This window comes from Pezoporus occidentalis, unplaced genomic scaffold (genome assembly GCF_034315485.1).
Source record: "Pezoporus occidentalis ecotype Australia unplaced genomic scaffold, CSIRO_AGI_Poc_V1 ctg1, whole genome shotgun sequence".
NCBI classification, from domain to species: domain Eukaryota; kingdom Metazoa; phylum Chordata; class Aves; order Psittaciformes; family Psittacidae; genus Pezoporus; species Pezoporus occidentalis.
In genome coordinates this window covers 4,125,758-4,143,778 of record NW_026912778.1, presented here as the reverse complement: position 1 = coordinate 4,143,778, position 18,021 = coordinate 4,125,758, and the positions used below count along the sequence as shown (strand labels likewise).

Below are 18,021 nucleotides of genomic sequence, written 5' to 3'. Positions count from 1 at the left end.
AATTGGGGGGGGGGGGGGGGGGGCAAGCTTTCAAATATAATAGATCCTATTTGCACTATATTTACTTGATTTTATAAATAGCCAATATTCACTTGATTTGAATTTACAGGTTACTGCAAAAAGGCAGTCCATCTACAGACAAAGTTATCGAATGAGTATGTATATGATCAGTAGTAGTTTTCTTTTTGTGAAATTGGGGTTACAAAATTGTTTAAAAAGTTGTTTTTATGCAACTGTACTTTTTTTTTCTCGTATGTACATTTGTGAACTTCAAGATTTCTCACTTGAGGCAGCAGAAGGTACTGCGTCTTATGAGAAATTGACATGTCTGTAATTTAGAAGAAAATACTAGGTCACTATGTCCCTGTAAACACACAAAGAAACTAAAATAATGATAACTATTTAACATGGTAATGTCCTTCTTAATATCACTAGGAAATTCATAAAACTGTTCTTCATAAAACTAAGCTCCTGAGTAGCATCCCTAATGAAGTCCCTCAGAGTCAGCCTCCAAAGTCATAGTAGGTCCAGGACATCAGGTGCATTAATTTTTAAGTATACCAGAGAGTCCAGCCCCTGTTTTGGGTATGCCTGATAGCTACACTTAGAAATAAATCTTGCAAAGGACTTCTTAATGATGTATAACAACCTTATACTTAGCACATGGGACTTAGTGATCTGTACAGAGCAACACCTATGACAAAAAGCCACCTGAATTCAACTTCCCCTTTCAGAGTTCTAATGTTCATTACCTTTGGGTAGTTAAAAATCTCTTTTGGCACCCTTTCCCCCAGGCTATCCTTTAGTCATAGAGTTCCTTCTGCATTTGAAAACCATTCTGCATTGAAAAAAGCAATTTGTGTCATTCCTTCTGGTTGTCTGTATGCATTTAGGACTTTTCATATCTCAGTCTCACTTGGGACAGCATTTATTAGAAGGCTTGGGCACAGTCCTGATCAAGGTATATGTGATGCAAGTTTATAGTGCCTTGCTGGTGCTTTTCAGAGTTGTCTCAGGTATTAAATAGTCCACATTGATCTGTACAATCATTGATGCTATTTCTAAACAAACCAAAGAATAGTGTTTAAGTTGTTCTGCTACAGCCATCAATACACTGACAACAAGTTAAAATGTAAGGTGTTTTTTACAAGAGTTACAAAATTTTGTCTGACACTTATTTTTTTTTCCAAAACTGAATCTTATTAGTAATATAGACTAGAATATTTCAAATGATTTAATAGGGTTTTATTTCTGAAATCCCATTTGTGTCCAGAGGTATTTGGATTACATATATCTAGGAGTATCATTATTATAAATACTAATATAAACACACAAGTCTCGTCCTCAGGCCATGTATGTTCTAAATAGAAGAATCAAAGGGGGAAGGGCACTTTACCCCCTCCGTTATAATTCCCCGTAGATGGTGAAACAGAGCATTGAAAAATTGAGATTTTACATACCTAGTTAAAATCTGTTAAAATTTTTGTTCTATTTCTGTATTAATTTTGTGTGATAAAACTAGGGAATTAATGCATCAAATGCAAAGCACAAAAAAATACTGTAGGCCCACAAATATTTATGCTAACAGACAGTCTACTTCTGAGGAATATTTGTGTGCCTTGTTATATTAGAAGATGAAAGACCAGAGGCCAAAGGTAATAGTGAATCTTCTTATGGCTTGGGCATAATATGATTTTTTGGAGTCTAATATACACTAATAATTTTGAAAATAACATAAAATATAAGAAGTCTGAAAGAAAATAACTTGTAATTGCTTTTTCTAGAATGAGCATGGGGAGATATTATTACACTAAATTGCCAAATATCTTACAAATTTGCAGCAGGAAAAGACTAATCTTGTATAGCAATGTGTAAATAAAATTTAAGAATTTCCGATGTTTGCTTGGAGGTTTTTACTTCCTTCTGACTATCTTAAGTCCTTATCAATGAAGAAACACAGCTGACATTATGAAACGAAAAATTAAATTTCCCTGATCTTCATTGCTGAATTATATTTGGAAACCCTAATGTACAGACAGAACTTGTAAACAGAAAAGTAAGACTTTGCTTACTCCTATCAATACCCTCCCACACAGTCATTTTAGAGTTATAAAAGATAAAAAAGAACTGCCATTTTAAATATCATTTTTGATGCTGTGAAAATGTTGGCTGCCTAGAATTCGGCAACTTCCTGAAATTACCTCAGAAAAAGTCCCATAAGCTGTATTGCAAGGTTGCACAGGTTACCAACCTGAACCATAGTTCTAGTTTACTAGAAGTACAAGGTTCTTTCTGCATGTGTCAGGTTAGCATAAGCCCAGGCATCCTTACAGCAAAAGTCCAGGAAAAGAAATCCAGCCTAGAAGTAATTCTGAGCAGGAATTTTAAATTAGTGCATCCTGGCTTAAAATTAAGATTTTGAGTTAACTAAATCAGTATTGTTGGCTGAAGTTTATTTTGACTCAGTGTTTGGTACAGAATTATCCTTGTACCCAATGAAACATGTATAGATGTTTATTGTAGTATTTTATTTTATTTCTCCTTCCTCAGGTCCCTTCTGTTAATAAAACGGTCAGTCTCATGTCCCACAGTATACATTTCATCTGAACTGTTAGGAAACTGGTAGCTTTCAGCAATAAGAATCATCTAACAAAATCCTCTAACACAGTTTCTGGAGGCAGAGAGGTGAGAGACTTCCAAATGCCAACTCTCACAGGTGTTTAAGGGATGTTGTGGCTGTGCTTTTTTTATTTCCTATTGTACTGGGTTCAGCATTTTCAGCTTGGTGTGGCCATAGGCTAGCTAGCCTGGCTAGCTCTGTCAGTAGAGCATGGGACTCTTAATCCCAGGGTCGTGGGTTCAAGCACCACATTGGGCGCCAAAAAGAACTGTTTTTTTTTTAAGCCCAGACGGCAACTCAGCCACGCAGCCGCTCACTCAGTCCTCCCCTTGTTCCTTCCCCTGCTCCTGCAAGGATGGGTGGGAGAATCAAAAGAATGTAACTCCCACGGGCTGAGATAAGAACAGTCCAGTAACTAAGGTATAACACAAACCACTGCTGCTACCACCAATAGTAATAGTGATACGGCAAATAACAGGGGAAGAGAACACAACCGCTCACCACCTGCCAACCGATACCCAGCCTGACCCTAGCAGTGAACTAGCCCTTCCAGGTAACTGCCCCCAGTTTATATAGTGGGCATGACGTGCTGTGGTATGGAATACCTCTTTGGTCAGTTTGGGTCAGGTGTCCTGTCTCTGCTTCCTCCTGGCTTCCCCTTCTCCCTGGCAGAGCATGAGGCTCAGAAAGTCCTTGGTCAGAGTAAACATTACTGAGCAGCAACTAAAAAACGTTGGTGTTATCAGCGCTGTTTGCAGGCTGAAAGTCAAAACTACAGCACTGCACCAGCTACTAAGGGGAAAAATGGCTGCTACTGCTGAACCCAGGATACCCATACACCTTTTGTTGTAAAATGAACGTCAGTTATCCTAGGTTTATTGTAAGACCTTTGTTACCTTCCATGTGTCTTGCCTTAACCAAGGCACTGCTACTAACTGTGTAATCATAGGGAGCACAAATATATTACAACTTTAGACTGGTGAAAGAGAATGTTATGCCTAATGCTATGTGTTCGTTGGGCTAGATGGAGCAAGATGAGTCTCATCTAGATCATCACTTCCGTGAACAACAAATATGACAGAAAACATTCACATCTGTGTAGTCTTCTTTAGTCCTTCCAGCTAAGGTCTGTCCTGATGAAACTATATTAGGAAGGAAAACTTGTTCCCAGCTTGTGCACAGTAGGCCTCAGCTGTGAGATGCTGTTAACTGAAGGTTTTCTTATAGCCAAGAGAGTAGATAAATCCATCACAAGTGAAAATCTTCTTGCTGTGCATCTTGCATGCTGAACAAGTAAAAGCCATGGTCTAGATGGCAGTCAGTACTGTAGCAGAATGCATGTGTGTTTATTCACGTCTGATTTGTCAGTGTCGTTTATTGTACGGGACAATATACTGCTATTAGAAAGAATCATGTAGATTACTTCTCTCAGCATATTAGATAAACAGTTTTTATATTATACAATATGTAAGCCGTTTTACATGAATGCTGTTTTGATTTCTACATAATGTCAAAAGCTATCTACCTCCCTTAATGGGCACTAGGATTTATTACTTAGGAGTTTAATAAGCAGGAAAACAATAGTTTCACCTTGAAAAGCAGATTATATTTACTAAGAGTTGATATTCTCCCCCTGAGAAATAATCAGGACACAGGAGCATTTCTGTTGGTTCCTTTTGAGGAAATGTTTTGAATGCTAGTGTGTAAGCCACAAAGGAGTTCCTGTAAATAGCATATGTGTGTATCAGACGCAGCTAATGTCTTCTACATAGGCAAGAGGCCTGGCAGTTTCTGAATTTCCCATCCATATTCATATTCAAATCTGCATATACTTTACAGTTAATGCAGGAAAAACAAACATAAAGTCTGAGCTCTGGCTATGGGAATGATTAACTTATCCTGTTCCTGATGGACCTTTTTACAAGCAACAGTTTAGGAAGATGCAAGCTGTATTAGGAGGCCTGATACTGGCAGTTGGCTGCTCTTAGCAATCATCTTTGCATGGGCCTCCTCTAATCTGTAAAGTACATCAGGTAAAGATGAAATACCATAACTTCCAGGACATTGATGAGGCTGAGTATCATGCTTCTTTTTCATAGAATTGAATATATGGTTGTCGTGGTTTAAAACTAGTCAGGTAATTCGTTCACTCACTCCCTCCCTTCTTGCCCTCCCCCTACTCCCGGAGGGACAGAGAGGAGAATCGAAAAGAATGCAACTCCCACGGGTTGAGATAAGAACAGTTTAGTAACTAAGGTATAACACAAATCACTGCTGCTACCACCAATAATAATAATGATAAGGGAAATAACAAAGGAAGAGAATACATCACCTCAGCACCTGCTGACCAATAACTCGCACCCCCAGCCTCACCAAGCACTGACTGATACTTCCTCCAACCCCGCAGTCTGCCAGCCCTTCCGGGTCACTCTCAGTTACCTCCTGGCCATGACGTGCTGTGGTATGGAATACCTCTTTGGTCAGTTTGGGTCAGGTGTCCTGTCTCTGCTGCCTCCCAGTTTCCCTCCTCCCTGGCAGAGCATGAGGCTCACAAAGTCCTTGGTCAGACAAAAACATTTGAGCAGTAACTAAAAACATCAGTGTTATCAGCTCTGTTCCCAGGCCGAAAGTCAAAACACAACTCTGCACCAGCTACTAAGAAGAAGAAAAATGACTGCTACTGCTGAACCCAGGATAATGGTATAGGATGAAAAAAAAAAGACTTCAACAAGTTACCTGGGATTTATTCTCTTCTTAGTTCTGTAAACACTGCAAACCACTTAAACTTCACTCTCCTGATTTGTAATGCCACTGGAATTCCTCAACAGAATTATTTTTCAGGAAGTCACTGTAGATCATTTATTACTGTACATAATGTGTGTTATAGGTATAATGTTTGACAAGAAAACTCATATTTCTAAATGCTTTGAGACTGATGGTGAGATTAATTTTTTTACCAGGTTAATTTAATACTGTTTTTAAATGAAGATGACATACAATTTATGCGTATTATTTCAGTAGCATCTACTGTATCTGTGTACCGCTGGAGCAATTTCCATGATGCAGCATTCTTTTGTGGTGTCTGAGCTCAGCAGCTGCTGTATCTTCCCTACTATATGATTATGTTATTTAGCTGTTTGTTTTCCTCTTAGGATTTGATACCAGCATATTGCCAATTTGCAAAGACTCCCTTGGCTGGATGTTTAACAGGCTTGATACGAACTATGACCTTTTGTTGGACCAGTCAGAACTTGGAAGCATTTACCTTGACAAGAATGAGCCATGCACCAGGGCATTCTTCAATTCTTGTGACACATACAAGGACAGTTTGATATCTAACAATGAGTGGTGCTACTGCTTCCAAAGACAGCAAGGTAAAAGATAAGAACAACCTGCATATGTATATGACTGACCTTTTTGTAGTGCTTTTTTTTTAACATTTTAAGATTACAGTGAACTACATGCTCTTAAATGCTGTACCATGAATTTGTGTTAAGGATTTTTGCCTCCCGGGAATACCTAAAATGAATTAAAAAACAAACAAACAACCCAGACTAAATGCAAAAGCTTGCTAGAAATGCGCTGATTCTAAATGAAGTGCAAAAGACTGACTAATGCTTTTACCGAAATACAGTTTCTTGTGTCAGCTTCCAGTAAATATGCAAAGAAAGGAGATCAAAATAAAGAACAAAAGTACTTAGATGGTTTCTTTACCAGTCTACTTGCCTACATTATAAATAAACCTTTTTCTTTTTTTTTCCTGTAAGAGGGCATCTTAATGTTCTATTTTGTGAGCCTATTAAAATAACTGAATGAATATTATGGATAAAGTTATTTTCAGTCATTTGGACAACCAATTCATTTTTACTACTTAGATGAATTTCTTGTTAATGTCTTGATGTGATTCGTCTGAACAAATAAACACAACCTAAAAGCAGTATTTTCATGAGGATCATATAACAATTATAGATGTAGGTGAGACACCACGTAAATTATGTAATTAAACTAGTTGTAGTCAATCAAAGAATTTAGTCATTAAATATTGGATGAACCTGCACAGAATGGCCCCTTATTTTTTCGTACTAACATGAGATTTTCAAAGGGATAAACAGCAAAATTTTAATTTCAGTTTTTAAATCTCACTTATGTTCTTAAAACTCTCATAGTAAATTCCCATTAGCGCTCAGCATCTATGGTTTGACTTTGATTTCTGTGGAAATAAAGATTTTTATCATGCCACATCTGCCAGTTGTAAATCTAAACAAAAATAAAGCTGTACTTCTGTGGGTACGTACTAAATAAACTTCTTCAGTAAACTTTAAAAAGTTAACATTTAATCATTCAAAACACCTTGTTTGTTTCATAGTAGAACAATAGTTTGGTTTTTCCTTTTATAAGCATGTGTGTACTGCTAATAAAATTAGTAAATGGAAAATAACCCATCCCAGAAATAAAGTAGTTCTTAAAGTAAAGAACATAACATGTTTTGTTTGGTTGTCTTTAAGATAAAAAAAAAAAAATAAAAACCCATCACCAGAATCATGTCAGCTTAATGTATGAACACCCTTACTCTTTGGAGGGCAGCATAATTCTTTTAAATTGTCAGAGAAAATACAGCACATAACATGTGGCCTAGTACCAACCAAGGTTCTTATACCAATAGGCTTTTCTGCCGATTTCGTATAATGCATATACAGCATAACCAGGGCATTAGGAAAGCACTTCCACAGATGAGTTTCATGTAGTTTTGCATTCTATAGCCTATAAATACTGTCTAAAATATTTTATCAGTGTACCACTAGAGGCCAATGGTGGTATTATAAAGACTAATCTAAAACACTACTAAATTATATTAATGGTACCCTGAAGGCTAAAAATCAGGGATCCGTCTTTCAGTGACACTGATTCTCCCCATTGCAGAATCCAACATTATCAAGCTTTTCTTCCTTTCCAGTTTTCTCACTGTATTAACCATGTTGTTTTGATAAGGTGCTGATTTAAACAGCAGTTTAAACACTGGTACTACAGTGTGCTTGAGTGTATAGTAAAAAATATGTATTCTCAAAATGGTAAATGAGATGAAATCTCAGTTTTGCCCATCCTTACATATTAAACATGTACTCAGTTCTTCCAGATTAACACTGTCAACAAAACCTGTATTGTCCCTCTTATATGAAGATGTAAGGAGGAAAAAAAGCTTATAGTCTTCTTCTGTCACATGTTATTATCTCTTGCACAACTATCTGAGTCCTAACTCCCTAGTGTATTAGTCACCTACTTAATTGCCTGTGTTCATGTTTGGTTATGTTTTACTTGATTGAACAACCTAAATAAGACCTTTAACTAGACCGTTGCTATTAATAGCAAAGAGACGACTAGGTAGAGAAATTCAGTGTCTTCTTTCTGATGTTTACTAAAATAAGTTGATATTGACAGAATGCTTCAAGCCGTTTAGACAGCTCTCTGTATTCCTTGAGCATAGTAGGTGCTTTCTGAGCAGATCTACAATTTTATAGCACTGCTGTTGATTAACAGTCTTCAAAGTGAATACAAATTTTAGTCAACAAGATGTATCATACTGGGATAGAAGTTCTGTTGTGTTTTTTTAAATACCCTCTTGCTTTTTGATCTTAGTTTCACTGTTCAAGACTGTGAGAATCAGACAAGTACTTGCAACTCTTCTTCATTCTTTCTTTCTGCTTGAGGTCTGACATGATGCATTGCAGTACACCAGACCTGTTACTACACATTACTCACAACTTCTAGTCGATATACACAGTTTCTCATGAATAGTTAAATCAGACCTTTCTTGCTCAGTATAAGATCTTCCTGTAGTAGCTGTCCCACCTTGACTAATGCTTAAACACGTACCACTCAGTGCCGCTCATTGCTTTTTTTCTTGGCCTTATTCTGCTTTAGGTATAGTTTAGTATTTCTGAGATACATCCAAGACACTAATTAACTTCTGCAAAATTTCAAGATCTGCATTTTGACAGTGCCCCTTTGCAAGTCTTCCTGTGCACTTTGGTCAGTATTGCCCTCCAGTTTCAACTACAGTTCACTTCAGCAGCCCTCTTCAGAACTTTTCTTAGTTGTTTGATGCTAGCTTAACATTTCAGTGGTTATGTGAATGCTGAGGCACTTTCAGTGTTGCTTTTTTATGGGTTGAATTTCTTTGTGCCACTACTTGATCATTGTTACAGCCTTGGTTTTATTGTGTCACTGCTTCAGAGTAGAAGAGTACCTATTTTGCTGGGAATATTAATTCTTAGAACCTAAGTATTTCTTTACCACAGGCCTCTGCATGGGTCTATTAGTCCAGCACTTCTCTAGGTGCCTTTTTCCTTTATGCTTTTCTGCCTACAAGGCTGGAATGCATCTCTATGACTTTAAAATTAGTCCATCTTAGAGAAGAATGATAAATACTGTGATTCATATTTGTTACACTGGTCTTTTCAGATTGCAGGAATTCAAATATGTTTATACATGGTTATAAAGGAAAGTATAATGTGCCTTAACTCATAATTGAGATCCCCAGAAAGATTTCTGGAAATGCAGAATTGATGCTTCAAATCCTGAAAGTCCAAGCCTTGTTTGTCCAAGAACAATTATAGTACTTGTTCCCAAGCACAGGCAAGGCACAACTTGGCAGCTTGATCTGCAATGGGCCATATGCCAGAAGCTGGGGACTCTACTGAATATTGCCTACTTGATAGATGGAAAATCACTGTTTTGTAGTTGAATAAGGCAAAGAATCTGTGAATGCTGGAGTTGCACTGTGTGGGTAGCAGTTCCTTGAGACATGTCTGTTAAAAATCTTAGACTTTCTTAGTCAGATCTACCAGTTTTACTCCCATTGCTCTGTTGATGTGCCTATTTTTGGTAAATCAAACCTTAATCATGCTAGCTTTGCAGCATCTCTTGGCACAACTGAATATTGATTTCTCAAGGGGCACTATTAATAACATGGGGTAGTCTGGTGTACGTCAGAACTTCGAGCACTGATGGTTCGTGAATCACTCAACAATGCTGTGTTATTGTCAGAGAGACAGTTCCTGCCACATCTGTGGAAGTAGATTAAGGATGAAGATGATTAGGTCTCAATTATTTGTCTTCAGATCATCAGAAAGACTGATGTCAGATTCATTTCTGTTTCAAAAGGAGCCACCAGACTGATTTTTGTAAAGGAATTCTTTCTCCTTGCCTCAAGACTCCCAAAAGCTGTCCAGTGACACTGGTTTTCTATTGAAATAAGTTCAGAAATCTCAAAGAAAGCTTTTCCAAACTCAGGAACTAACTGCAAAATAAAGAAGGAAGCAGCATGCTCTGAGGAGAGAGGAAAAAGGATATGCTGTAGACCAAAAGGAATTGGTTGAACTCCTAGCCTGTCATTCTTTTTGACAATTTTTAAGTACCTGAGTGATTTAGCATTGTTAAGAGGTTTTGATTTTTTTATCCTGAGAAGCAAAGCTTAAATGTGAATCTTGAAGACTTAGCTTCTGAGAAGAAGAGAGTTTCGGGTAAGTAACGTTCTCACATTGCCTTGTTAACTTTTGGTTAGTGGTATTCCTTTTTATAATTATACCACTGAAGATTTATAGCTATAAATTAAGATAGTTTTTCTTTAGGCATAGTCTGTCATTTTGACATTTCCACATTAGTGCTTATGTGTGCAACTCTGTGTTTCTAATTTAGGATTTTTTTTTCCATAGGAAAAAATATGTAGTTTTCCTATTTGAGTAGTTCTCTGTTAGGATATTTCCCATCTTCTTCGGAAGACAGAGTAGAGTAGAATCATTTAGATAGGAAAGGACCTTTAAGACCATCAAGTCCAGTTGTTAACCAAACACTGACAAGTCCACCAAAATCCTAGATCCTTGTAGCCCGTGGTACTTGTGTGCATAAATGACTGTCATTTTTTAGATTACTTATTAATTGGAAATGCCTTTGGTTTAAGAATAACTGATCCTCAGAATGTTGTACAATTAAGAGCTTAACTCTAAATACCAGGAAAGACAGAAACCTTGGTTTTGAAAAGTAGTGGACATCTCTAGCGTAATAGTGAGCATGATCACCATGAAAACACTTCTTAGAAGAAGAAATGTAAAAAATCATGTAGCCTCACCATATACTCAAAGACTAAATACTTAAGCCCCAAACCCACACAATTATGTCAAGTCCCAGTGAGCTAAAAACTTATGCAAGTAAACTCGGTAATACTATTGCTAATTCAGAATGAGAAATGCCTTTGTGCTAATGGTGTAGTGTAGAATGCAATGTCAGTGTTCAGATATTAGTCCTTTGCTATCTTTTATTCTTTCACTTATTTGGCAGTAATGTGTACACATTCATTTCTTATTTCCTTCACATTCATGAGTCATATTGTGGCTTGTTTTTAAAACAGTGGAAAATCAAATTGTTTGGAACTGGAGGTAGCTCTAACTGAAGAATGGAATATTGAAGTTTAGTACCTATTCTGCTTCTTAGAGCCATCTGAAGTTTGGCCACTGATTTTAACTTGGTTTGCTGAACATGGGGCTTTGTACCTATCAAACTGTTGCAGTAGAATCAGAATCTTGCGGACTTCAGTGGAGAAAATTTGTTAGTGTAGTGTGTGAAATACAAAACTTGAACATGACTTATAACAACGGCAAAAGAGAATTAAAAGAGACATCCTGTTTCTATGAATACATGAGGAGAGCTTCACAGTCATAGTCTGATTTCTGTAGTCTGATAAAATAGGGTGCGATAGAGTTACTATTTTGGTCTAGCATTCTTCCATCTTCCAAACTAGTGACTAGATGCTTACAATTGGGTTAACTGAAAATGGGCTTCTGCAAAGATCCTGGTGGTGCTCTAATTCATAATTCTGGAGCTGTAGCAAGGTGCAGTAATTCTTTTATTTCAGAGTTTAGAACATGACTACTAACACAGGATGTGTGTGTTTCTTAAGATCAGTAGTAAGAGTGACCTTGGAACATAGCAAACTGAAAACTTGGTCATATGCTTTCTTTCCTAGGTACAGTGTAATCTGTTTAACATTTTTTATGTCATTTTAGACCCACCTTGCCAGACAGAACTCAGCAACATTCAGAAGCAGAAAGGAGGAAAGAAGCTCCTAGGTGAGCCATAGATCATTCTTTTGAAGGTTTTATTGCTTACATAAATAATCCTAGTGAAACAGCAACATAAAATCAATATTAATCCAACAGAGATAGAGTGCAGTAAATTCCAGCAACAGAATTTATGAAATTTTTGAAAGCTATTAAACTTAGTTTTATTACCCTACCTACCAAAAGATATTACATCTGTTTTATTACCCTAATCGAAGGTACATTTTTACAGTTATAGAGGGGACAGTCTAAGGCACTCCTAAATTAGTATCTCTGCTGATCCTTTACCTGTAATATTCTTAAAGTAATTGAAATCTTTGTTGTGAATCAGTTCATACTGTATCAATATAACTTAAATATAAAATCTTCGTTTTACCATTGGACACTGTATAGAAGCTGCAATAGAAAGCTTAGCCCAAAGTAGTCAAAACTGTATTTGTGCAAAAGATAGTTCCTAATAACAACTATACACTTCAAAAAGCTTTCATGTGAATGTTTTGTTCATTGTGGTTTGTCTACCATGTTTCTTTCAAAAAGTCTCCGTTTGCTCCAAATAAAAAACAGTGGATTATTCAGCCTTTGGCAAGGCACTGCCTCACAAAATAAGTGCCTGATTTTGTTTCTTGTACTCCTGGTGGGGAACCCTTTTGGCTTAGAGTCTAATTTGCATAGGTGTTTCACATATAAATGCAAATTTAACATTCTTTTGTTAACATTTGTTGTTTATGAAATTAGTGTGTTACACTGCATTAGTCTTCTGTTGGGGGGTAATTAAATATTAGTAGGTAACTAAATGAATTGTAAAATATATATTTAAAAATAGCTCCTAAGCCTTGTAGCAGATAGTTTGTTAGATCAGAAAGCCTGGTCCTTATTATTTAGACTTGTTTGTATTCCTCAGATTACAGAATATCCCATTCAGGGTTGGGTCCTACATTTGAGCCTTTTCCAGAGCATTCAGTGAAGATCTTGACTGAGACGTTCAGGGAGTAAGGAATGCGTTATCACATCATCAATGAGAAATTTCAAGGAAGATTGGTCACTATTATATCTTGAGATCAGTCCAAGATTGATTCATGTTATTTCCCTCCCACATTTGATATATTCTGTCACTTTCTGCTTAACTGAATTCAGTAATAGTAATAGTAATAGTAATAGTAATAGTAATAGTAAAGCAGTCAGTGGAATGAGGAAAACCAGCAAAATGTAGTTACTTCTTGCTAGAATTGTTACATTGGTCAAGAGGTGTTTTTTAATATCCTTATTCAATATTTATATATCACAGGGCAGTACATCCCCTTATGTGATGAAGATGGGTATTACAAACCAAGTCAGTGCCATGGAAGCGTAGGGCAGTGCTGGTGTGTTGACAGATACGGTAATGAGTTGACAGGATCCAGAACAAATGGTGCAGCAGAATGCGGTAAGTTAAAAACTCTTTGTGGCATTTGGTTTACAGGTGTTTCTTCTTTGATTACCAGCCAGATTAAATTTCTTCAGTAAGAGCAGATGGGAGGACCAAGTACATGGATTTTGAAACAATACCAAATAATAATTTGTTATTGGTATTACTTCCTTATTTTTGCAACTCCTTTCACTTTGTCGGCTATTAAATAGACCTCATATATGTGCTTGGCATAGTGTATATAAACATAGGGAAAATCAATTATCTAGAACAGCTTTAGACAAGCCCCAAAATGCTTGATGAAATCCTTTTGAGTAATCAGCATTCTAGTGAATTAAATTTGACTTTTTGTGTTTTTTTGTTGTTTTTTTTTTACTTTATGTTTGAGGGAATTGGCAAAAGTTCCTAGCACACCAAATCTTCCTTATTTTTCCCTTCCCTGCAGCACTCTGCAGCTTCTGCCAAGAATTCCCATGTCACTTTGATTTGATGTCCCAGATACAAAAAATGGCAAAAGAAAAATTTCCTTTTTTAAGGAATTACTCCTTACATTACTCCTTTCCACTTCTTGTGCAACAAAGAACATAGCCTGAAACAAAGAGTGAATTTAATACAATGTTTGATTTACAAGGTCAGGCCTTGAGATTGTTCATCTAACCCAGGATCGTTTCAAGCTAAATGGAGAATTCTAGATAATTCAAGATAGTATGTAAGAACTGAATAATAAACAGTGTATATTTCATCCGTAAGTTGAACATAAATCTCTTTCATTTGTTCCTGATGCTCATTACAGTTCTACAAATCCATAAAATTTGTCTCCATTTGTGAACATTGAGAAATTAATCCCTGTTGAAGTGATTTTATTTTAAGACAAAAAGATCTTCGTCTTATTTTTCTTTCTATGTCACACTTTGTAGTTTAAAATAAGTAACTGTCCTGAAACGAAATACTCTGGTTTGCCCATTTAATGCTTATATATATTATGCAACAAATATGTAGTATGTCTTTTGCACCTTTTCTATAACTATCATACCTTTTCAGCTATCGATTTAGAGACTTCAGGTGATTTTGCCTCTGGTGATTTCCATGGGTGGACAGATGATGAAGATGATGAAGATGAAATAATGAATGATGAAGATGAAATTGAAGATGATGATGAAGATGAAGGAGATGATGATGTTGATGATGACGATGACCATGATGGATATATTTGATAATATTAGGGGCTCCATAATTGTACCTTTCCAAAATTCTAAAGATGACATTTCATAAAATCCCTTTGCTCTCAAAGATCAAAAGGATTCTAACAAACATGTATATTTTGTATGATTATTTCAAACATTGCAGCTGGAGTCATAGATTTTTTTGTTTGTTTGTTTAAATAAGAATAATTATATTACGTGCTTTTGAGTTTTTAAATGCCTTTGCGCTGAAGAAAACACATTGGAAGTCTAGCCTGAAGAAAGAAATGTAATGTGCTACTGAAAATATAAATGAGCAAAACACACTGTAAAGAAAACTGGTCTCTAAAACTCCAGTGAAAAGATATATGCCCTTACTTGGAGCTGTGCATGACCTCTTCAGAACACATACTGTGACTTAACTTTAGTTCAGTGTTTCAGGCCCCGTGGGCTTTGCAAATTGTCCATTTAATAAATCAAAAATGTTTTACAGTAGAAAAGCATTGGTGCACAAGTAGCATCTCACCAGCCTTTAATTAACCAAAGGTATGGAGATAAATTTTCAGGAGGGAAAGATAAAGCAAAGTCCTTCTTTGTGTTTGCGTCGGTAGTTACGTTTTTTTGTTTACAAAATGGCTAGGTTATTGAAAGGATTTTTCAAAAGCAGTAGCATGGACAAGCACCAATTCTGTAATTGTAAAGTTTTCATGTAATTTCTTTATTATTTTTTTCTTTCCTGTCAAGACTGTATAGGTGTTACCATTATTTACTCAAACATTGCTTCACCCTTTGTTGTTTTGCTGCATTTCTCTCTAATCAGAGTAGCGTAAAATATTTTACATGGGGAAAAAAAATTGCTTAAAATTATATTACCTTTATATATGAAAGTGGTTCAGAGTATTGGTACTAGCCCCAAAGTAGTTTTTAATAAATGTATAATAATACTTTTTATTTTCTTAATTCAGGAAATAGTTTTGCATCTTAATTCCTGTTGCTTTCTGTTACTAGGGCAGAAACTTAGAGAACGTATTGTAAAGGTGCCTTGCAAAATAGAAATAGAGAGGTTTTAGCATGCATACCAGTATAGGATGTTAGGCAATAGCTAAGCACACCCAATTACCAAATTAATACCAGTATAGGTACTGCTGCTGGAATGAAGAAAATGGGTTTGGTTTTGTTCTGGTTTTTCTTTCTCCTATTGTTATGTAATTACCATGTGGACTAGATTATAATTATTGTGTAGAGTAGCACTTAAGATTTGATTGTAGAGAAAATTACTTTAATCACTGTATTTATGTTAGCATGTTAATTAATTGTATAGACATTCTGGGACTCCACCATCTTTGTTCATATCATTTGTGTTCCTTTCTGCCCACAATAAAATTGACGTGACCTGTATAATGTAATACTACAGGTTGTATAATTTCAAAATTGGATCACTGGTTTCCCATCATTAATTAAAAGGGATATCAGTTTCTTATTTGAATTAATTTCTACACATTAAATACTAAATTTAATGTTTATCCTGTGTAATATTGCAGAGTATAACGCATTTTCTTTTTTACTGTTTCTGTATAGTTTGCAAAATAAAGACTCTTGTAACCAACCTTTGGCCAGTATAGCCCATCATTTTGAATTTTTGCATAGTTTGAAATTTTCAGACAGGAAGAATTAGTGTTTCACCTATTAAAAATGTATTTATTTGGTACATTTCATCTATTAAAAATGTATTTATTTGAATAAAGCCATTTATTAATGTTTTATTTTATAGTAATGAATTTTTGACTAAGGCAAAACCCGTACGAATCTTTTCTTTTTCTGTATTTTTTCCTGAATTTTCTGTAGCTGTGTTATGTACCACATTGTCTTTACATAGTAAAGAAAGGAGATAGTTCTTTTCAAACTCTGTCATAATTTATTGGGCATACTTATATTATTTTCTTAAATAAAAATAGTTAAGAGTTTACCATTCTAATATAGTGGGATTTTACCAGAGGACAGTTTCTTATGTCTGAAATTAACTGATATCTAAATTGATTTTAAATAAAGAAGCTAAAGAAAAATCGTTGTCAGTATTGGTTGATGTAGCAAGTACGGGGGGGGGGGGGGTGTGATGTGACAAATGGTCATTAGATGACAAACTGAAAACAGATTTCATTAAAACTTGTGATATTAGCAGAATTAAAGTATGGAAAGAGAACTTGTAATGGGTTTAGCCTTATATGATTACAATATGAAGGTCATTCTAAAATGAATTGTCATGTAGAAGAGCACGAAAGAACTCATATTCTTTCTTCCCTGAAAATCCCCCATTGAACTGGAAGAGGAGGGAATATGCATGTATTTTAGTCCCCGAGTATCTAAGCTACCTATCATAAAGTCGGAAGTATGTCAAGATAGCTAAATTTACTGAAGAACAGTGACAATGCCGATTCAGGGTCATTTTTTGAGGATTTCTGTGATCCAAAATTAAAATCAGCAACAGCACTCGGGTTGTTTCTCATTCATGAGGAAAAGCCAGAGAAGGTACTGATAGTGTGAGTTTCTTTGAAGACATTCTCCTTTTTGTCTATGGATTAATGTTATGGTGTTGATTTGCTTTTGTGATACCAAATGTACCAGAAACTACTCACTGCAGCATTAAAGAAATGCATGAGACGAGGAGCAGGTAGAATAAGTAAAGGCAAAGGCTGATAATATAAAAACACTAAATAACTAAGCCTTTCAGAAGGGGGTTGCTTCTTTCTGTCATATCCAAAACCTTTGCACTGAGGTATGTCCTCATGAGTACATTCTTTCAGAAAACAGTAGGGAGTCCTTGATTTTAAAACTTCATTATTTTTACAGTGTCACTGTCATTGGTTGTTTTTTTCCTGATCTTATAATTGTGCATGTGTGTATGTACTTAAAATATGCAGAGAAACTGATACAAATTTGAAGAGTTTCACACAGTGATTGAGTTATAATTCTCAATGAAATATAATTCTCATTGAAAATTAGAACTCCACACAGAAAATGTTTGGAGTTATAATTCTCAGATTCACTGAAAAGTACAGAATACCAAGTTCAATGAAATAAATCGTTATATAGTCATCAAAGGGAATATTTCAGTTATCACTGGGTAAGTAATTAAAATATCAAAAGTTTAAAGAAAACCAGTCTGCTCCTGAGGGCAAGTACCCTACTGGACATGCTGAAATAATAGGGTAACCCCTTGTCATGAGTTAGATCTCCACTGTCACTGTACAGGATGGGTGCATATTGCCAGGTTGTTAATTCATCCAGTGAAAAGGCAGTAGGAATGACTCTTTGAAGATAAGGAACCAGAGCAAGAATTGGAAACAGTTGCCTAGGCTAAAGGATGACACCTCCGCTTGAATTTTTTTGTTGTGTTTCAGATGCTAATTGAACCAAATCCTGAAAGTGAGGCTACTGCACAGCATGTGTCTGTCATTTTGAAGGTGAGTTTTATGTATAAATGTGTGTGCCATTTGTAAGAAGAATCTATGTCCTAACATAAGTAATAACACGGAGTATTTTACGTTTCTTATCAGCTTGACACATGACCCCATCAAAAAATCTGATTAAAACTTCAGACAAGGTTATCCAGGGGACTCACACTCATGTCTGTGACCATTTTTGCCAACATAGTTGAAATTTATCAAGTTAAAATCAAGATGGACAGAGAGGTGGCCCATTGTC

At 35.8% G+C, this 18,021-nt stretch overlaps 1 protein-coding gene across 5 annotated transcripts in view; it reads left to right on the top strand.

Annotated features, from left to right (window-relative positions):
* Positions 1-16,082, top strand: part of SPOCK3 (SPARC (osteonectin), cwcv and kazal like domains proteoglycan 3) — a 186,896-nt gene extending 170,814 nt beyond the window's left edge. For 2 of the 5 annotated variants that reach the window (XM_062615178.1, XM_062615265.1), the window contains exons 8-11: positions 5,773-5,994; positions 11,680-11,742; positions 13,019-13,156; positions 14,180-16,082. In XM_062615178.1, the coding sequence (XP_062471162.1) occupies positions 5,773-5,994; positions 11,680-11,742; positions 13,019-13,156; positions 14,180-14,352 (596 nt within the window). In that variant the 3' untranslated portion in view covers positions 14,353-16,082. Of the gene's footprint in view, positions 1-5,772; positions 6,006-11,679; positions 11,743-13,018; positions 13,157-14,179 lie in introns of those variants that run through there. The other 3 variants (XM_062615424.1, XM_062615348.1, XM_062615502.1) reach the window with 3 other exon arrangements.
* The last annotated feature ends 1,939 nt before the right edge of the window (positions 16,083-18,021 follow it).